This window comes from Falco naumanni, chromosome 7 (genome assembly GCF_017639655.2).
Source record: "Falco naumanni isolate bFalNau1 chromosome 7, bFalNau1.pat, whole genome shotgun sequence".
Lineage (NCBI taxonomy): Eukaryota > Metazoa > Chordata > Aves > Falconiformes > Falconidae > Falco > Falco naumanni.
In genome coordinates, this window is record NC_054060.1 from 65324764 (window position 1) to 65343486 (window position 18723).

The 18723-nt window shown below is 43.8% G+C and overlaps 2 protein-coding genes across 3 annotated transcripts in view; one reads left to right on the top strand and one right to left on the bottom strand.

Annotated features, from left to right (window-relative positions):
* SNW1 (SNW domain containing 1) overlaps positions 1-7138 on the bottom strand; it is a 17880-nt gene extending 10742 nt beyond the window's left edge. Inside the window, exons 1-3 of the mRNA XM_040599613.1 lie at positions 7089-7138; positions 5964-6117; positions 3345-3506 (exon numbers count right to left, since the gene is read on the bottom strand). Of these exons, the coding sequence (XP_040455547.1) occupies positions 3345-3506; positions 5964-6117; positions 7089-7102 (330 nt within the window). The 5' untranslated portion in view covers positions 7103-7138. The remainder of the gene's footprint in view (positions 1-3344; positions 3507-5963; positions 6118-7088) is intronic.
* Positions 7139-16525: 9387 nt separating this feature from the next.
* The window catches only part of ADCK1 (aarF domain containing kinase 1), a 78135-nt gene continuing 75937 nt past the window's right edge, over positions 16526-18723 (top strand). For both annotated transcript variants that reach the window (XM_040601509.1, XM_040601510.1), the window contains exon 1: positions 16526-16584. The gene's annotated coding sequence lies outside the window, so the exon portion shown is untranslated. The remainder of the gene's footprint in view (positions 16585-18723) is intronic.

The following is an 18723-nucleotide window of genomic DNA, read 5'->3' on the forward strand; positions in this document are numbered from 1 at the left end:
CACTATCTTGAGAAAACAACTGTAGGAAAGATTTGTCGTTCTTTTTTTCCTCCTTTAACTTCTAAGCCACAGCCTTGGGTCACCAAGAAATCCGACCCCTGCACAGAAAAATCATCCTTGCCAGAAAAAAAGTAATGGACATAATAGTTCCCCTCCTTGATTTCACTCTCTTCTGTCTTAATAAAAACTCAGGAAACAATTATATGTCCTTATTTTCCTAATAAGGAGACAGAGCATCGGTCTCACCAAAATATATCAATATTGATGCATTATTGTAGCCTGGCTTTTAGTAATGTGAGTAGAGAAAGTACGGGAAGAATCTATAGCAGCACAAGAGCTAACCACACAGCTAATGCTGGAAATCCTTCATCTGGACAACCAGACGGAACTCAACCCTTGGATCTATAAGGTCACGCATCCAGGTTCATCAACGTTATCCAGCATTTCATGTCTAGGAGACTTTCTGCCAGCCCCAGACAGGAGGCTTGTCAGACTCTCTCATTTATGTCTGCATTTTTCAAGGAAAATTCTCTGAAGCAACTATGTAAGGGAACAGATGCAAGAGAGATGAACCACTGCAATAGTAGAAACTGCTGACAAGCCATCCAGAGACAGAGTCTAGGTGATGGGAGTGCTGCCTCTACAAGGTGGCGGAATACTAAATTCAACTTCCAAAAAATCCATAAGCTGTAGCAAAAGCAAAATTTGCTTCTTAACCTAGACCAAACCAAAGTTCATAGAATAGGATCAGAAACTCCATCTCATTTCTGGCAGGCTGCTAAGTATCTGTTTCTCTTAAGTATTAAGATTGGAGAAGTATTTGAATTATGACTGCAGCTCTCAGGATAATGAAATTTCTGTATGTAATCCTACTGACACTGTACTATCAGAAATTCTGTTACAGAAAATATTCCACATTATTCAACTCAACACAGATCACTGAAGAGCTACTCCCTATGACATCTGTGCCAGTACATCTCCTGCAATACAAATCAAGAAAAAGTAGTTCTGCTACTTCCAGTGGAATTTTTTTCCAGTACCTAACTTTCCCCCACTTTTACTCCCCCTTGAATCACATACTCAATCTTTAATCTCAGCATTTAAAGCCAGCTGGATGCACTCAGATTCAAGCTGACCCATAAGGCAGAGCTTAGTGTTATGAAACCCTAATTCCAGTTCTACAGACCTCAGTTTTGGAAAAAACACACATCTCTTCCATCATGTAAGTATGGCTTATGAAGGAGCCACACATGAGCATACATGAGAATATTAGTACTTTTTTATAGATGCCATATGGAAAATTCTTGCCTAAAGCCTACTATCTCTTCTAGTTCTTCTCCAAATATACTTAGATGCCTATCTGAACGTTCTATTGTAAGAAAGCTAAATCTGATCCCACAGTAAGTAAAGACATACCTGGCAAGTTTTAAATGAGAGTTTAACTACACTAATTTACATATTTTTTTTTGTTTCTTATTTGTCCTACAGCTTCTCCAAAATCAGTATGTCTACTTCTTGTCTACTGATCTGCTCCAAATTATTTTTTATGCTTTGGGGTAAGACAAATTTCTATTTTGTATCAAGCATTTAGTATCAGTACCAAATATTTTGTCACAGAATTCTTTTAAGTGTAATTAGTATTTCAGTACCTTCTTCTTGACAAATAATTCAAGACACTACATAAAGTCTAATGGAACCCCAGTGAAAGTCTCCTCAATGAAAATATTGCTACTGTTGTGGTTTCTGTTGAGTCTGACTACATTCTACCACATGACAACAGAGTCTCTATTGAAGTAACTTCTTTTTTTCCAGAAGTACTGCAGTAACACGATGCACAGGATGAAGATATACCACCTTTCTGACATTGGGCATATTACACATCCATAAGCTTTTCAAGGCATTCTAAATATCCTGGGTTTGGCTGGCACAGAATTAATTTTCTTCCTAGTAGCTAGTACAGTGTTGTGTTTTGGATTTAGTATGAAAATGATGTTGGTAACACACTGATGTTCTAGTTGTTGCTAAGCAGTGTTTACCCTAAGTGAAGGACTTCTCAGTTCCCCACGCTCTGCCAACTGGGCAGGTGCACAAGAAACTGGGAGGGGACAGAGCCAGGACAGCTGACCCGAAGTGGCCAAAGGGATATTCCATACCACAGAACATCATGCTTAGTATGTAAACTGGGGGAATAAGAAGGAAGAGGGCATGTTCAGAGTTACGGAGTTTGTCTGCCTGAGTAACATGATGGGAGTCCTGCTTTCCTGGAGATGGCTGGACACCTGCCTGCCAATGGGAAGTGGTGAATCAATTCTTCGTTTCGCCCTGCTTGCGTGCACAGCTTTTGCTTTACTCATTAAACTGTCTTCATGTCAGCCCACAAGTTTTCCCACTTCTAGTCTTCATGATCCTCTCCCCCATCCCACTGCAGGGGTGAGTGAGCAAGCAGCTGTGTGGTGCTTCGTCATAACTATCAGGTAAAACACCCCATGTAGTTAACCCTCTTCAAAGATATTCTTCGGATTACCCTATCCTTTACAGGAGATGCTTGCTGTAACAAGCAGCTGGTCATACATTTGGTCATGCCTCAGCAGTTTTCCAGTCTCCAACACTTGCTTAAGTGAATTAAAGTTTCCATGTAGTCCATTTTGTTACATTTGAAAAGGCACATGCAAATACTCCTCAATGTGGACTTAGGAGACCCAAGTATCTGATCTCCTCAATACTAGTTACGATGTCAACATAAGGTGTCATCTGGTTTTAGAAAGGCTGCTGTACACAGGAAATTGAAGTTGATTCCCATTAAATTCAGTGAGAATCTTGCCATCACTGAACTCAGCACAAAAATTTTGGAGTATAAGCACTGGCAATACTTTCCGGGGCAACTGAACAGAGAAAAAAAAAGCACCCAACAATATTGAAAACAGCCAAGAGAGTCAAATGTTAACTTAGTAAGGCTCAAGGTGTAGTATTCTGAAAGCTGAACTGTGTTTTGACTTTTTTTTTTGCTCCCTCTTTCTACACACTGAAATAAGGCTGCCTGTAATCAGGCCTGTTTTCAGTTTCTTGCCTTCACTGGAAAGCTCTCTAACAAAAGCTGCTAAGCTATCAAGTTTTGTGTAGACTCACTATTTTTGTCTCAGCTTTTAATTACATAACAGAGAAGATCACACAGTGATCCCAGTCAAAATGTTCATGTTTGTCTGACACTTTCAGTTCTTAAACCTTAAGGAAACAGGACACAAACCATTTGGCTAATGCCAGACCAGTGAGTTTTGTATGTACACACTGCATATACTTACTTTTCCAGGTATACATGCCAGTCTACATATTTGAAGAAATATTACCTTGTCCTTTGATTGTCCTTGTCGAGCAATTGCATCGTATTTTATTTTTCCTTCTGCATCCACCTGAACAGCCAAAGCATTGGACATTTTCTTCTTCCGGCCCATATCCAATGGATATTGGGCCACATGAATTTCTGGGAAAGCACCTCCATCTCCAAAATCCTGCATAAAAGAAAAAGTAGTGAATGACTGAAAGACAAAAACATGGTATTAACAATTGCAAGGGTGGGAAATGGAATGAGAAGAGTGGATTGATTTTAACAAAATCAAACATGGCCAGAACGCTCCAGTAACTTTATTATAGTTTTAGCTGGGTAAGACAGCAATGGGCTATAGAACTTACACTTACTAAAAGACACTGAAGTGCATAGACATCTTGCAGCACTTCCTCCCTGCACAGAGCAAGAGCCCTTATCACTGATGAATGTGCAAGCACTACTATGCTACAGAAAACACATGATTAAGTATTTAATTCATATGCAAATTATTAATTAGAACCCCCAAAATTTACCTTCTGCAATAAAGCAACTGTGGAAAAACTAAAATTACAAGCGCAGCATTTTTTGATTAAAATTTCTACTCATTATTGGTTGCTTTTCATACCATAATGAAGAAAAAGCTTTCCATTCCTTTCAAAAACTGTAGCTCATAGGTTTACAATGGTACAGATAGCAAGCTATCCTGTTTCCTTACTTCAACACGTGAATATACTGAAAACTGGGCCATCACCCAACAGCCCAATACTCTTCACAGGTACTTACTCTCTCATTCAACACGTTGCTGTAAAAGCATTTAATGAGCAGATAACGAAAAGCCCTCTTAAAGCAGACCAGTAACTAGTCTCAGTAACACTGAAGATGCACACAGAATCGGTATGATTGATAAACCAGCATCAGGCTACAGTTTCAAATGCAATTCTTCAGAGAAAGCAGTTGCTTAAAGCAGCATAAGCATCTCCCCCTCCCCCTGTTGCAATGGCACTGCTTACATGGGGTCTGATAATGAACCAGATCAAAGAAGAATAATGGGTGTCTTGGGTAGACTGATCTCCCTCCACGCTCACCACATGACCAAATAGTTAACACCACTGCAAAGAGGGCGTGGAGTGAAGCTGGCATGAACAAGCAGAACACTTCCTTCTAAAAAAGAACATGCTTACACCATCTTTAAGCGCTCACTGAAATACTGCTTCCATTATTTGAAGTCTTCCACTGCATGACCTGCGTTCAACAATTAGTTACAGAATAATGCTGAAGTATTAGCCAGAACAAAAGTCAGTAATTCCTCAAAATTTTTTGCATAACTATGAAATGATCTATTAAGAACAATCTTGGTTCTTCTAACAATGGAATTCCAGCATCACTGGACAACAGTTATGCTTTGGAAGAATTTACTGCTCTTGAAGAATTTGCATTTGTTTGAGGCAGAAAGGAGTCCTTATCAGTCTTTTGGAAATGTGCATCACTTTATAGCTCAGTGATGCTGGAAACTTTGAAAACCTTCCATGACCTGTTAAGAAGTTCTTTTACTAAGGCTCAGAAAGAATAAGCACTAGAATACTAACTTAGTAATCAACAGTGTAGGGAGGAAACCCTATACTGGATATAACAAAGGTATAATTTTTAACATCATAGACTTTATTAAATACTGAACCCATACAAAAACATTTTCTTCTAGAGAACCACTGGAACTGCTATTTGAAGTCACCTTACCTAGCACTAAAGAATCACCAGGGTAGTGTTGGATCCATCTTTACATAAATGGGACTTAAACATAAATGAGGGCAAGGCTGTTACTAGTTCATGAAATTATGGTATTTGGAACAAGGCAGGATCACACATGAAATACCGTATCAAAACCTCAACAGCACGCTTTGTCCCAAGAGCACTGGCTCGTGACTCATCAAAGAAGGTCTCAGATGTTAAGTGCCATTTCAAAATCTGCAAGCTTTTGTGGCTCACAGTGAGAAGCTGTACTAAAACAGTTTTGTAATCAGAGCTACAGATCTGTATTTACCCTTCTACCTTTTATCATTGCCAATTGAAATTAAAGTGTCAAGGATTATGGCTAAATACACACAGCACTGTCCAAAACCCTTCTGCCAGTAACGCACTTATCAATGATTATCTAACAAATTAAGTTTCCTTCCAAGCCTAACGACCTCCCCCAATAGCAGCTATCTTTTATTATGCTAAGAACAGAATACACCTGAGCACTCTCTTCTCTGACATACATATGTTCACTTCTTCAAGTTATAATCTGGAATGTTCATTTAACAAGTAACGACTGAGAAATAATATAGATGTCTTTCTCAGAGAAACCCTGCATTCGCAGACTGTAAACTGAAAAGACCATTTCCATGTTACAACACAACAACCTCTGAATGGAAGAATCCTTATCCTGTTTACCATCAAACGTCTGAAGGAGTTTGGTGAATTACAACATCTTCTCTCAACCCAAGAATATACTGAGCTGTCTGGATGGAAATGGTGCATATGGTAACGCTTTGCACAATTCTGAGCTACACTCAAGATGCTTGAAGCTTATTTCTGCTTCAGAAAATATACTTCTTTTTCCCATCAGCAGACACACTACTAAAGTGTGAATTTAAATACCTACCTCTAGCGCCCGTGGTATCCATCCTTTCCGGTAACCATATGGGGGAGGTTCCCTTCGTGATGAGACCAGAGCAGTCTGCCTAGATCTTTGAGCTCTTGCTCTTTCTTCTAGTTCTAGCTGATCTTGAGACAGCTGGGTTGGAGCTGGTAGAAAGCTGCATGTCCACAGCCAGCCACCAAAACCAGAAAGACATAAAAGGTTAGTTCTGATCATTTCACTCAGCGACACTCAACTATGCTTGAGTCCATGACTATATTATTACTTTCTTTACACTTTATACAGATTAAGAAAGAATTTATGAAACGCGAGTACTGCATTCATAAACCTGAGGGCAATAACTTCTGAAGTTACAAAGGGAAAAGCAATGTGTGTTTTCTCAGAGTTTTGGAAGATTCCTATGAAAACTGACAGTAAATTCATCCACATTCACATCATGTTTGAACAGGACAGTAACAATGCCCATTCTCCAACAGGAGGGTCACATCCCACTGTATATTCTTTCCACCACTACAGAGCAGAAACAGAAAATACTCCACTTGTCCGACCTCCCCCCTAATGTCACATACCTCCCAGCCAAAGCCCAGAAGTCAAACCCCAATTTCGTGACTTCCCCTTTTCTAGCTCGTCTAGACTGTGGAGCTCTTTTACACTTTTATTAATCAAGTGTCCACCTCCGAGAAAGTTGGCATTCCAGAGCTGCACTCCTGATCCCTGCGAGAGGCCCGGTAACTCACAACAAAGACCTCTCGCCCTCACTCACGGTTAAGGAAACCCTGACAAAACCCCCCTGGAACCGATCACGTCCAGCCGAGCAGGGGCAGCTCCTTCCTCCCACAGAAAACACGCTTAGGAGGCAGAGCCCTCAACCAACAGCACCCTGAACCAACCCCCCCCCTCCCGCCAGGGCAGGGCAGGGCAGGGCAGCCCCCCGCCCCGGCCCGGCCCTCACCGCCCTCCCTCCGGCCGCGGCCGGGCCTCCCGCCTGCCCGGCGGGCCCGCTGCCCAGGAGAGGCCGCTGCCCTGCAGCGCGGCCTCCCTCGCCGGTCGGAGCCTCTCGCAAGCGGCCGGGAAACCGCAGGCAGGCCGGGGGAGCGCGGCCAGCCGGACGGGGCCTACCCGACCCACCTGGTGAGCGCCATCTTGCCGCCTTCGTCCTCTTCTCGGGAGCGGGGCCGCGGGGGCCGGACCGGTGGCAGCCGCGCGCATGCGCCACGCCCCGCCGCGCGTCCCTGGGACTTGTAGTCGGGATGACGTCACCGCGGGCGCGCGGCAGGGCGGGCGGGCCGCTGGCCGTCGTGGGAGATGTCGTTTTCCCGCCCAGGCGGCGCTCAGGGGCGCAGCGTCGAGGGAGCGGCTGCGCCCTCGGGCTGCACGGCCTTTCGGAGGGACCTAAGGGCCGTTTGTCTCCTTCAGAGCCGAGCTAGGGCGCGCAGGAGGACGGCTCTGTCCGGGCGGGCTGGCCTCCTGGCCGCTGCAATGGGTGGGTTGGGGCAGGCCGCAGCCACCCGTGGGCACGCAGTCAGCTGAGCTGCCCACCGCCCGTGGCCCCAGTCCCCTATCTACTGCCGAACCCGGACAGCCACTGTCTAATGAACTCCTGCAAGCGACGTGCATGGTGACTTCTGTACTGTGTGTCTGTCACACTTGGATAGCTCCCCAGCCGTCGCTGGCCTCACTTGGGCAGAGGAGGTGGACCCAGTGGCAATGGTGCCAATCCCAACAAGGCTGTGCCAGGAAAGCAAGAGCCATACAAATCCCTTAGGCACGGTTGGAAGAAAAAGGAGCTCAGTACAGTATTCTTTTATTTTTTTCCCCTCAGACATTCAGGTAAGTTCCAGTGAGTTCAGTAACTGCATGCATCCAGCTGAAGTTATCCCAAGTCAAAAGCAGAACTATACAGAGCAGATTCATTGAAACAAAATTTCTTATTCTGATATTTGCTACTTAGGTGCCATTTTAAAAATTGGCACATGAGAAAGAAGGAAAAAAATTGAAAGTGATATAAAAATTAATAGATTTACCTGCATTAAATGCCAGGAATTGTACTGTCTATGTTTAGTGGGCATCCATAATGTTACATAGAAATTTTTTTACAATCAAGTAAAGATGTACTCTACAGTTAACGTGTGAAATAGGGAAAAACACTTCTCAGGAAGTTGTAGTAGATGGGAACTAGCTGGAGCTTTACATGAATAAGTTGCTATTTATGTTGAAGTGACAGTATATGGTATCATATATAAACAAAGAAATTTAGTTATTAATTAGTAACTGCCACTGTTACAATTGCATCTAGTGAATCAAAGGGAGAAGACTCCCATTGTGCTAGGCATGGTTCATCTAGAAAAGAAACAGAAGCTGCCCAGAGGAGAAAAGGGTAGAATGATTAAGAAACAAACACAGTCTATTAGAAAGGGAAAAAATTACTGTAAGAGGCAGGAAGACTGTAAGGCAGACTAAATGTCTGTCTTGCAGTCTTCTAGTCATTTTGTCTGTCTTATCATCTAATCTGCAAGGCAGAGTAACCCTGCAGACTGAATTAGTCTGCTACAGTTTCTAGGATGGTGGAGGTTTGGTGGAAGATACGGACAGTCTTGGTGCAGTCTTTCTACGCCAAAACTCTTGTAATCTCCAGTGTGAATCAGACTTTGGCTTTGCATTGAGGTGACAGCAGCTCTGTCATCAGCTCTATGAATGACAGATACTTCCCCTTCTCTCCAAGACAGCTGGCCTCTTATGAGCACTTTAGACAAAGCTAAAGATATAAGACTTTGACATGTATCATTTATCAATAATTTTCCTAAGCAAAACTCATCAGTCATCTCTCCTACCCATTTCTGTCAGTCATTTAGCAACAGAATTGCTGTTGTCACGTCTGGCAATATTGCCTCCTGATTCAGGAGCCTCCTCTCACCGTCAGAAGTTGCCAGGGTCACTTATCTCCAGCTTTTATACTCGTCTCAGCTGAAAAATTATCTTTTCTCCCTCCTACCTTGACATTTCTCCTTCTTCCTTTGCTGTGATGCAATATTTAATGCTGTATGGCGAATATACAACTTTGTGAACTATTTTGCAACACAGTTCATATGACAGCCATGATACAAAATTCTTGATAAGCAGGTAAAGTTGTAGGTAAACAATCTCCTTCAGCTCCTGCACTAGGGAGATACTCCTTTGGTTTCCTCAGTCTCATGGCTTGTTCTGAGAACTGTGCCGTTGCTTCCTCTTTGCAGACAGTAAGCTGTTCGTGATTGCAGATGTTTATGGCTGCCTGGCTATAAGAAAAACTGGTTCTTTTTAATACTTTTTTCTTTCTCTTGAACATCTTTCTTTTTGTGGTTTAATTTTTATGTCTGAGGTGGCTAATCTTGAGTTTGTGAATATGGGTAGAGTGGACCATATGGTACAAAGGGACTGTACAAGCTTATTCAATACCATATGGCTCTGGAAACATATCACAGCTTTTATTTTATGCACATGCTGCTAATCCAGCTGTGAATAACTTCTTGTCCCTGCTCTGCATTACCTATCATGTATCAAATGTAGAAAATGTTTACATGTATGGTTTAACTGGTCAAAAATATTTGCTGGCGTAAAAAAAGGGTGTTTTTTTTGAGAAGTTCTGAACTCAAAAACTGGGGAGTTTAGAAAGTTTAAACCTTGTTAAACATTTGCAAAGTGAACTACTCAAGCTTTGGTAGAAAGCAATGTTTGTTGGCCAAGTATAGTCCAAATGAGCTTACTTTTTTTGAAAGTGGTAAAATTTTTAAAACCAGAACGTGTTTAATTTCTGAGCTAGTATTTTTTTTCCCCAACATAGAACCATATTTTGGTTTGGGGTTGTTGGGGTTTTTTTGGGGTTTTTTTCCATTTTCTTCTTGAAGTGAGAAAACAATTTATTTTTTATGTTAGGTTAGCCACCAGACCAAAGAAATAATTTATTCACATAGTTGTCCTCAAACCTGACCTGGTACACCACCCATTACTTCTGCTTCTACTTCTCATGTTGTTTTGCTTAACAAATTAGCACTATGCAACACCTGAAGACTTATGCTACCTGGATGGAGAACTGGCTGGCATCTCAAAAAGCAATCACCAGTGGTGGATCAGTGCTACATAAAGGTATTTCTGACAAAGTTACAGAGGAAGGGACACTTATACTAGTCACCATTTTCATCAGTTCCAAATCAATATGAAATTGCTATTCATAAAATTCATAGATTTAAAAATGAATGGCAAAATGTTCAGTAATACTGAGAGGAAAGTCATCCAGAGTGAACTAGATTACTTGGTAAGTAGAGCCCATTTAAATGAGACGTGTTTTAATATCACATTGTGCAAACTTCTATATCGGGAAGTAAGAGGGGGGGGGTTTAAGTACAGACTGTCCTGGCCAACAGTGACTCTGAAAAGGATCCAGGAGGTTTATGAGAAAGAAGCAGCCTAACATGAGTTTCTTGTGCTGTGAAGTAACAAAAATTCTCATGCAGCCTATGGATGTAGAAGTAGGGATATGGTGAACTCCAGAGGGACCCTGTGTTGTCCTGGTGTTCAGGTTTCTAAAACAATACTGGAAGACAGAGTTAGAAGACTACAAAGATAATATAAGGCTAGTGTTAATTGCAAGTATAGGGGAAATAAAATAAGAAAACTTGTTTTGTGGTGAAATGTTAAGAGGTAAATGTTACATCGCTAGATTAGAATGAGGTGAACTCTATTTATCTATCCTTATTGTCAATTACATTACAAATATAAATGATCTGAGTGAGCAAAGTAAAACATTTAGTATGTTTTTCTCATTACCAAAAGATTAAGAAGAATTTGACCATCCTGTATGTGTACTGGTACAAGTTAAAAATGCAAAATCTGGAAGTATGCTTTAGTCTCTTAGAGGAAGGCAAAACAAGAACCAGTGACTGGAAGTAGAAATTAGGGAAATTCAAATGAGAAATTAGGCAGAAATATTTAACAATGGGAGTGATTAACCTGTGGAGACCGTGGGAGGTGCTCACTTTTCAATCCCTTGTTATCTTCTAATCAAAGCTGAAGTCTCAGGAAGAAATGGTTTCATTATTGAAGATCTGCTTTGGGCAAGCCCAAGCAAACAGGGCCCATAGCCAGATGAAACTTAATGACCCACAGTATATACAGCATCAGACAAGAAAAGATAATATTCTCTTCTGAATTTATACCTTTGTGCATCTTCATGTTTCTCCCAGTTTGGGACTTTTTCTGAACAGACCTGGTAATGGTTCAAAGATGCCAGCTCTGGCAGAGCCTCGATAAAAAGAAACATTAGGCAAGGAATGGTTTTGAGATCCTTAAACACATTTTCCCCAAATAGAAATCTGTCTCAAAGAAAGAAGGATGAATTCCTTTTTGTTCTTACCATGATATTTTTTTCTGAACATTTCTGGACAATAATGCTATCAGGTTTCCACATACATCTCTTTTTCACAAAATGATCACGCCAAAATGGTCCTCTGTATGGTGAGTAAGGAGTTCAGGCTCTGTGGAGGACTTAATCCTTGGCATGGCTGCCAGCAGGGACATTTTTAGTTTGATGCGGATACCACAGCTGGTTTTGAGAGCATATTTCTGATGCATTCCAAGGAGTCTTTTGGGGTAGATTTAGGCTGTTAAATCCTCTGCACCTTTTTAATCTGCTTCAGCACTTTTCACATTTGCAAAGGCAGAATTAAATGGTTCATGAAATATCTTGTAAGAAATGAAGATGACAATACAAAGTAATGGAATAAGCTATTGTTAATATCAGATATCTGCATGCCTAACAGTCACTGCACATTGCGGAATAAAAAATGTTCAAAATAAATGACACTTCTCAACTCAGGGGATAAATTATGCCACAGGTAAGATGCTAAACAGTGAAAAAGAAGAGATTTACCTTGATGGAAAGGTTCAGCCACATCAGCAACCCCTGCACTTCATATTCTCTTACGGGTTACAGGCAGCATTGAGGAGGAATAATTATAGCTGGGGGGAAAAAGATCAGGAAGTCTATTAATGCTCTTGTAAAAATCTTTAAATTTTTCAAACCCTATCTGTATTCCCTGGAAAGACTGAAAGGGAGGCTGGTTTAATTTCTATTATTTGTTGTACTTTGTAGAGAAGTCAACTTTCTCAGATAGGCAAAAATGGTCTTTTGTACTTCTGTAACACTTTCCATATTCCAGGGTGTTTTGCCATGGTTTTGGATACATTCCACTCCTGCTTGATAAACTTCTTTTCACGCAGGACGTGGTGGCCTACTGACACTTCTCCGTGACCTGCAAGAAGAAGTGGAGTATCCTGTAGTCACCAACAGCTTTAGCAAAGGGGATTTTTTTTGCCAACAGAAATTACAAGAGAGCACTATGGAGGCAGTGTGCATTTGTCCAAACTGATATTGGGCAACAAGGTTGAGCAGAGGCCTTAGAGGAACAAAATACTAGTAGAAATGGACTTTGCAGCTCACCTAAAGCACAGCTTTCCAAGCAGCACATCACTTTTTGTTGTCACATTCAAACATTGGTCACTACTGACTGGAAGAGACTGAATGACCTGGGGCAATGAGCATGTTTCTTTGAAGAGATGTCTTATCCAAATATTGGCTCTGTACAGTAGGATTGGTCAGAAGATCTTATTCTAAAATTTGATGGCTCCCAGAGTCAACTCTGAGCTTTCCATTGCTGAGAGGCAAAACCTGCCAATCTTCATTTGAAGTCGGACCAAGAACTTGGGCGGGTTTGGCCTAGCAGGAGACCTGTGGGAGGATGTTAAGCTATCTTCTGGAATTAGCTCCAAGTAGGTTGTTTTGCCTCCTGTCTTCCATGTTGATTTGCACAACTGTCAATCCTTATACACAGGTATTTGTAATATTTCTTCTGGTGACCTGAACTAACCAGAAGTAATTTCAGAAGTACAGACCTCTAGCAGCAGAGATCCCACCCGCCAGACCTTCAACTTGTACGAACTGGTATTGCTACAGCGACTTTTATAGTTGAACTAGTTTATAGCTGCAGAAGATGGATCTGCTTCAATATTTGTGTTGCCGACCATCCACAGACTGGCTGGACAGATCAGAAAAGTGAAGGACCTGCTGGGTCAAGCTGTTCTTCCTGCTGCACTGGTAGCATTTTCTCCCTATATATTTTCATATTTCCTTGTTAAACTGGGTTCCCTGAGTCCGCAAAATCATAGGATGACCTGCTTTCTGGGACTGTTTTGATCTCTTTTCCCATGTCTCCTCCCATACATGAGGAATATCCAGTATAAGTGAGACCCACCAGATATCTTGCCATGTTCTTCTAAGTGAATCTAAAAGAGTTTGATTCTCATTGGGGAGGGCTGATACTGACCTTCTGTCCTCTGTTCAGGCAGTCAGGCTGCTCTTCCCGCTCTGGTGCTTGGGCCAGAGAGGCCTGAGTCTTTGGGTTTGTTTCTGCATTTCATGAGATTCACACCTGGGATGCAAATGTCTTCAACAAGAATGAAAAGGAAACACTTTCCGATTTTCGTCTTTCACAGCAATTTGGGGCAATCTGAGATTGAATTTATTCACCAGTTGAAAAGGAAAGGGAAATCAAGCCAGCATCTTTCTTTTGAGCCAAGTTTTTTCTTGCCTACCCCCGTGCAGCCTCACACAAAAGAGCTCTGATCACTCTAACTAGGTGCTTGTTCCAATTATAGAAAGATCTAGCGTTGGTTACATAATTGCCCACTGCACATAGGCACACGGCATTGTTATACTACAAAAGCCTCTTTCCCCCCCTCCTTCGCCCCCCTTCCGCAGCAGACCCAGCATCAGCCTGTTTAACTTAGAGCTGCGAGGAACAGAATTAATGTGATGCAACCTCCCATAGCTTTTCCAGGAGAGGCCAGCAGAAATCAGATACTGACCTGCTCCCTTTGCTGGGAGCTTTGCCAACATGTGTTGTCTAGAGATTAAAGCAGGGGATTGATAGCCTGGGCCGCAGTCTTAAGTATCCCGGGTAGAAGCAGCGAGCTGTGATCAGGAATCAGTGGCTGTGCTGAGGTTACATTCTCTATTTTGGATTATTATATGCAGTAGCACAGTAGCTTTAAATGGATGCCCTGCTATTACGCTCAGTATCAGCCTGAGCTGTGGAGGTCATGAATTTGCAAACACAAAAATCTACAGCAAAACTTCCACAGTCTGTAGTAAATACAGGAGTAGTAGATCTTTTTCCTGTATTTCTTATTTATTCTGTGGTTCAGAGCGGTTATTTCACGTTCACGCAAACTGCACGCGTTTCTCTCTCATTTTCTCAGTAGTACTTCATGTGCACATCTCCCTGAGTTTTTATTTTCTTCCTCTTTTAACATCACCCTCTAAACCGTAAAGCTTCCTTCCAAAAATAGTCTTTCCTACACAACTGGTAATGGTCCAGGACTGAGCTGGGATGCTTCACTGACCCCCATCAGTTCAAAAGCTCCCATCTGTCCAAGAAGAGAAAGAAACTTATGGGATTGTAGGCAGTTTTGCCATCATATGGCTGATGCAGCAACTGGCCATGTGAGCCCTGTACCCTCAGTGTGCTGGCAGGGTAATCGCCCTTAACTCTGCCCTTCGTAATTTGTAGCTGCTTTGTTTCTTGGAGATAATATTTAGCAGGAAGCCCACATTATGCAGGTATTTATGTTAATATCTGTTGCAGGGGACAAGGGGGGAAAACAAAAGTGAAGCGAAGCCAGATGGAAACAAAAGGGGTACCCAGCAAAGATTCCCAATAGTATGTTGATCTTTTAGGAAAATCTTTAATATACTATTGTCCCACAGTTGGGGAGAAGGTGGACAGGTTACCTTTACAACATTTTCCACAGGAGTTTGGATGAAAAACCTGTTCATCCTGGAAGACAGTCTGGTCATCAGGACCTTTCCCTGAGCCCCATGTGGTGGTTTATTAGTTCTAGCAGCTGAGACCTTTTGCTTCAAGTGTTTCTAGATCCCTTTTCCCCCCATCTCTTACCTTTTTCCGTGCAACTGTATCCCTGCAAATGTGAATGGATATTTCTTGTGGTGATGTTTTCCTGGATTTGTTTCAGTCTTTCCAGCATCCTGCTGGAAACAGTAACTCTCAAAGAATTACTAAGTTCCTTTTGGTCTCATTCTGGTTTTGGTCTCTGGCATCCTTTTATAGTATTCAGGATTAACTCTGGTAGCTGTGTCCTTAATTCTGTCCCAAGTACTTCCAGTTTTCCATGATAGGTTCCTGGGTGTTATTGAATTGCATGTTTTCTTTATCAGAAAGATATTGACAGGAAACAATGTTGAGCTGCTTTCTTTTCACAATGGGAGAAAAGTTCAATCAGAAATGCTAGGTTTTAAGTCGGTGACTATCAACCTAGGTATTTGCCTCAGGGAATATGTCTCTCTTACACTATTTATGACAATTCAGCAATATTTTGTCATTCTCTGCTTGGTTCTTTCTCTCTTTTATTGTAATCTTTATTGTCAGAAGACTTTGGTGAAGAGATTGGTTTTGCATTGAACCTTGAATACGATAAAATTTATTACCGTTTTCATTTCTTATAGTAAGGAGCTAAAGGTTAGCTGCAGAGAAGGTGTTTTTTTGTTTCATTCTGCAATTATTTTTCTTGTCGCCAGCAGCTCTTTTATTCTTGATGAACACAGTTGTTTTGCTGGTTCACTCTCTTGGACAGAGAACAGCAGTTTCTGAGATATTTATGATGCACATCTCTTTGGCCTTTGGAATTATACCCTTAAATGTAAGCTGATGTTAGGCAGCCATGTGTGCATTTCCCTGAATGGCAAAAGCTAAGTATAGCTGCATAGTTTACGCTATCAATTTATGCTGCTTAAGGATCTGACCGCTCGATGGACGACATTGTTTTGTGTTTAACAGCAGCAGGACAAGCGGTGAGAGCAGACACGGTGTTGCCAGCCCACGTGCTGGTGCTCACACCTGACCCTGATGTGTCACGACAGCCAGACTCGCACAGCACCCTGGGCAAATCCGCACCCTTTGCTAAGGAGCGGTTCTGATTTTTAGTCAATGAAAGCGCATCAGTGCCTGTCCAGCACCTGCATAGATGTAGGAAAGGAGCACCCTGGCATCCGCGTGTAGTGTTTCTACCTTCTCCCATGGGTTTTGGTACATATCTATGTATATACGGATACATATATACATCCCTTCTCCCAGCTGCAGGACTTCCAGTGACAAAACACCAAAAGCCTACTGAAGTATTTTTTGGAGATTTTTTTAAGAGTGCAGGAGATGGCTTTTCTCAGCAGCTGGGGCCAGGTCGGGAGCCCCGCTGCTAAAGCGGAGATTGTGTGACCCCGTTGCACCCCGGGCCGGGGGGTGCTGCCCATGCACCCCCTCCCTCGCAGCTGGGCGCACCCCTGCGGCAGGCCGGGGCGTGAGGGCAGCGCGGGGTGACAGCCCCCCCGCCGCTCCCCGGTGGGCTCGCCCAAGGGCCGCCCCTTGCAGTCCCGCCGCGCCCCCGCCGCTCCCAGCGCCCGCGGCCGGAAACTCCATGTCCCAGCACGCCACGCGGGCAGGGCAGTACCACGTGCGCGGCGAAGCGGGGGGAGGCGGCTGGGGCGCGGGAGTTGAAGTGCCGCCGCGCCGGCGAGGCGGTAAGTGCCGGCTCCGCGCGCCGGCTGCGGGCTCGGCGCGGTGCCGCAGGGTCCGGCGGGCGGGGACCCGGCCCCTCGCTGCCCTCCCACCCCTCGCCGCGGCCTCGGGCGCCGCGGCCCGGTGCGGCCCCTCGGCGCCGCCGGGCAGAGGGGCCAGGGCCCAGGCGGCTGTTGCAGGCCGCGGGCTCGGAGATTTGGTTGCCGTAGGGCTCGGCGGGGTCGGGGGTGTCTCTGCAGCCCGGGGGGCGGGGGCTGTGCCGGGGGGCACGGCACGTTACGGCACGGCACGGCTGAGGGGGAACCGCAGGCAGCCGGAGCCGGCCTCTCGCGTCCTTGACGGGGAGCCCTCGGGCCGCGGCGCTGAGGGGCGGATCGGATCGGCCCGGCTGGGGCTTGGTGGCGGCCCCGGCCGCGTCGTCCCCGCCGCCCGCGGGGGTGGGCAGCGCTCGCTGCGGGGACGGCCCTGGGCCCCCAGGCTGTCACCCCTGGGCGCCGGGAGGAGCCGGTGAGCGCCCGGCCCGGCTCCCCCGAGCAGGAGTGGGAGCAGCCCGGAGGGAGGGGAGGGAGCCCTGCGTGTGCGAAGCCGTGTGAAAGGCGAAACAGCCGGCTCAGCTCGGCCAAAGAAGAGCTGGAGGTGATTCATCAACGCAGGCCTTAATAAGGAGAGGCGGTGACATCCTGAGCTGTGTGTCACAGCTGACAGGGTCTTTAAGATACCCCTAGGGTGGCTCATTTACATGGAAAAGGCTCCTTGACACCTTTTGCAAAACTTCGTAATACAATTGATTTCTGACAATTCCATTTCTGCACCTTATATTGAAGGGGTTTTAATTTTCCCCTTTTTATTGGTACAACACATTAAGCGTGAAAAAACTTTGTTGCTAAAAGAGCTCAACTGCTCTGCCTGGTTATTTGCTACCTAAAGTTCCCATCTTCTGTTCATGACGTACAGCTGGCGGGTATGGCAATAGATGTGATGTCACGAACTGCAGATTATAGCTGCAGGTAGGAATAAGATGCAAGAACAGATGGACTTGCATCCTGCTTTCAAGCAAATGTTCTTTTAGTAATAAAGAAAGTGAAGGAAAAAATAATGAAAGAGAGAGGCATATCTTCTGTGTTAAAAAAAAGTCACTGCCTGCACCTTTCGCTTTCGAATAAATGAAATTTTACAGAAATGTACAAGGAGCAGGAATGGTTTAATTAAAATGCGTTGCAGAAAATGTCTTTTGAAGGTGAGAGAGGATACAAGAGTTTTCTGTACAAAAGACATCAGTCTTCCAGAAAGAAGCCCCCAAATTTCTAGAATTTCATTGAGGCAGGGGGAGGAGGGCAGCTTTGCTTTGGGGAAATGTGTGTTCATATGGCTGCAGTCAAGGGGCCAGGTTTATTTTCTTTTGTGTTTGATCATATCAGATTCAGAGGAGTCCTGATCAGTCAGCTACCCCTTCCAACAGGGGAAGGAGCTGGGATGCTGCAGGCAGCTCTGACAGGTGCTGACTGAATGTCTCAGCTTTTCTGCCTCAGAGTTACCAAGGGCTTATAAGGGAATAAAAGGAAATAATAAAGTTTTGCTAAGGTTCATGTGCAGAGGTCTCTTGTGTTATATTAGCCTATTTTGCCAATTGTGTCCTTGTGAACTACTTTGAAAGGCTTGACCTGTGTCACTCCATGTGTTTTTTAGTTACAAGGCTTCCGAGAGAAAAGGCTGACCCTGCTAAAGCTTCACAGTGAGAAGTAGGAAAGTTTCTCAATCATGTCTAAGAGTGGGAGGATTAGTGGACTCCATCTTGATGGGGTAAAAGCCCACACTGTCAAGGGTGGTTTTGAGACCTTGCAGAGTAGGTGAACCATGGCTCTTGATTTGTGGTGTAAGCAGAAAAAAAGGTCAATCATATTTTCTATACAATACCAGCCAAAGGGAAAGGAAAGAAAAATATACCTAAATTGTATTTTTTTTCAGGTCTGAATCCTCTGAAGTGACATGAAGAATTGTAATATATATATGTCACACATATTGAATTATATGTTTACACTATATGTACCGTAAGCAAGGGATGCAGTGCCTCAGAGTGCTTAGTGTGGGAAATGCATTTGTTCCCCACTCTTGTCTCCCAGAGAAAAACTGAGAAGTGTCTC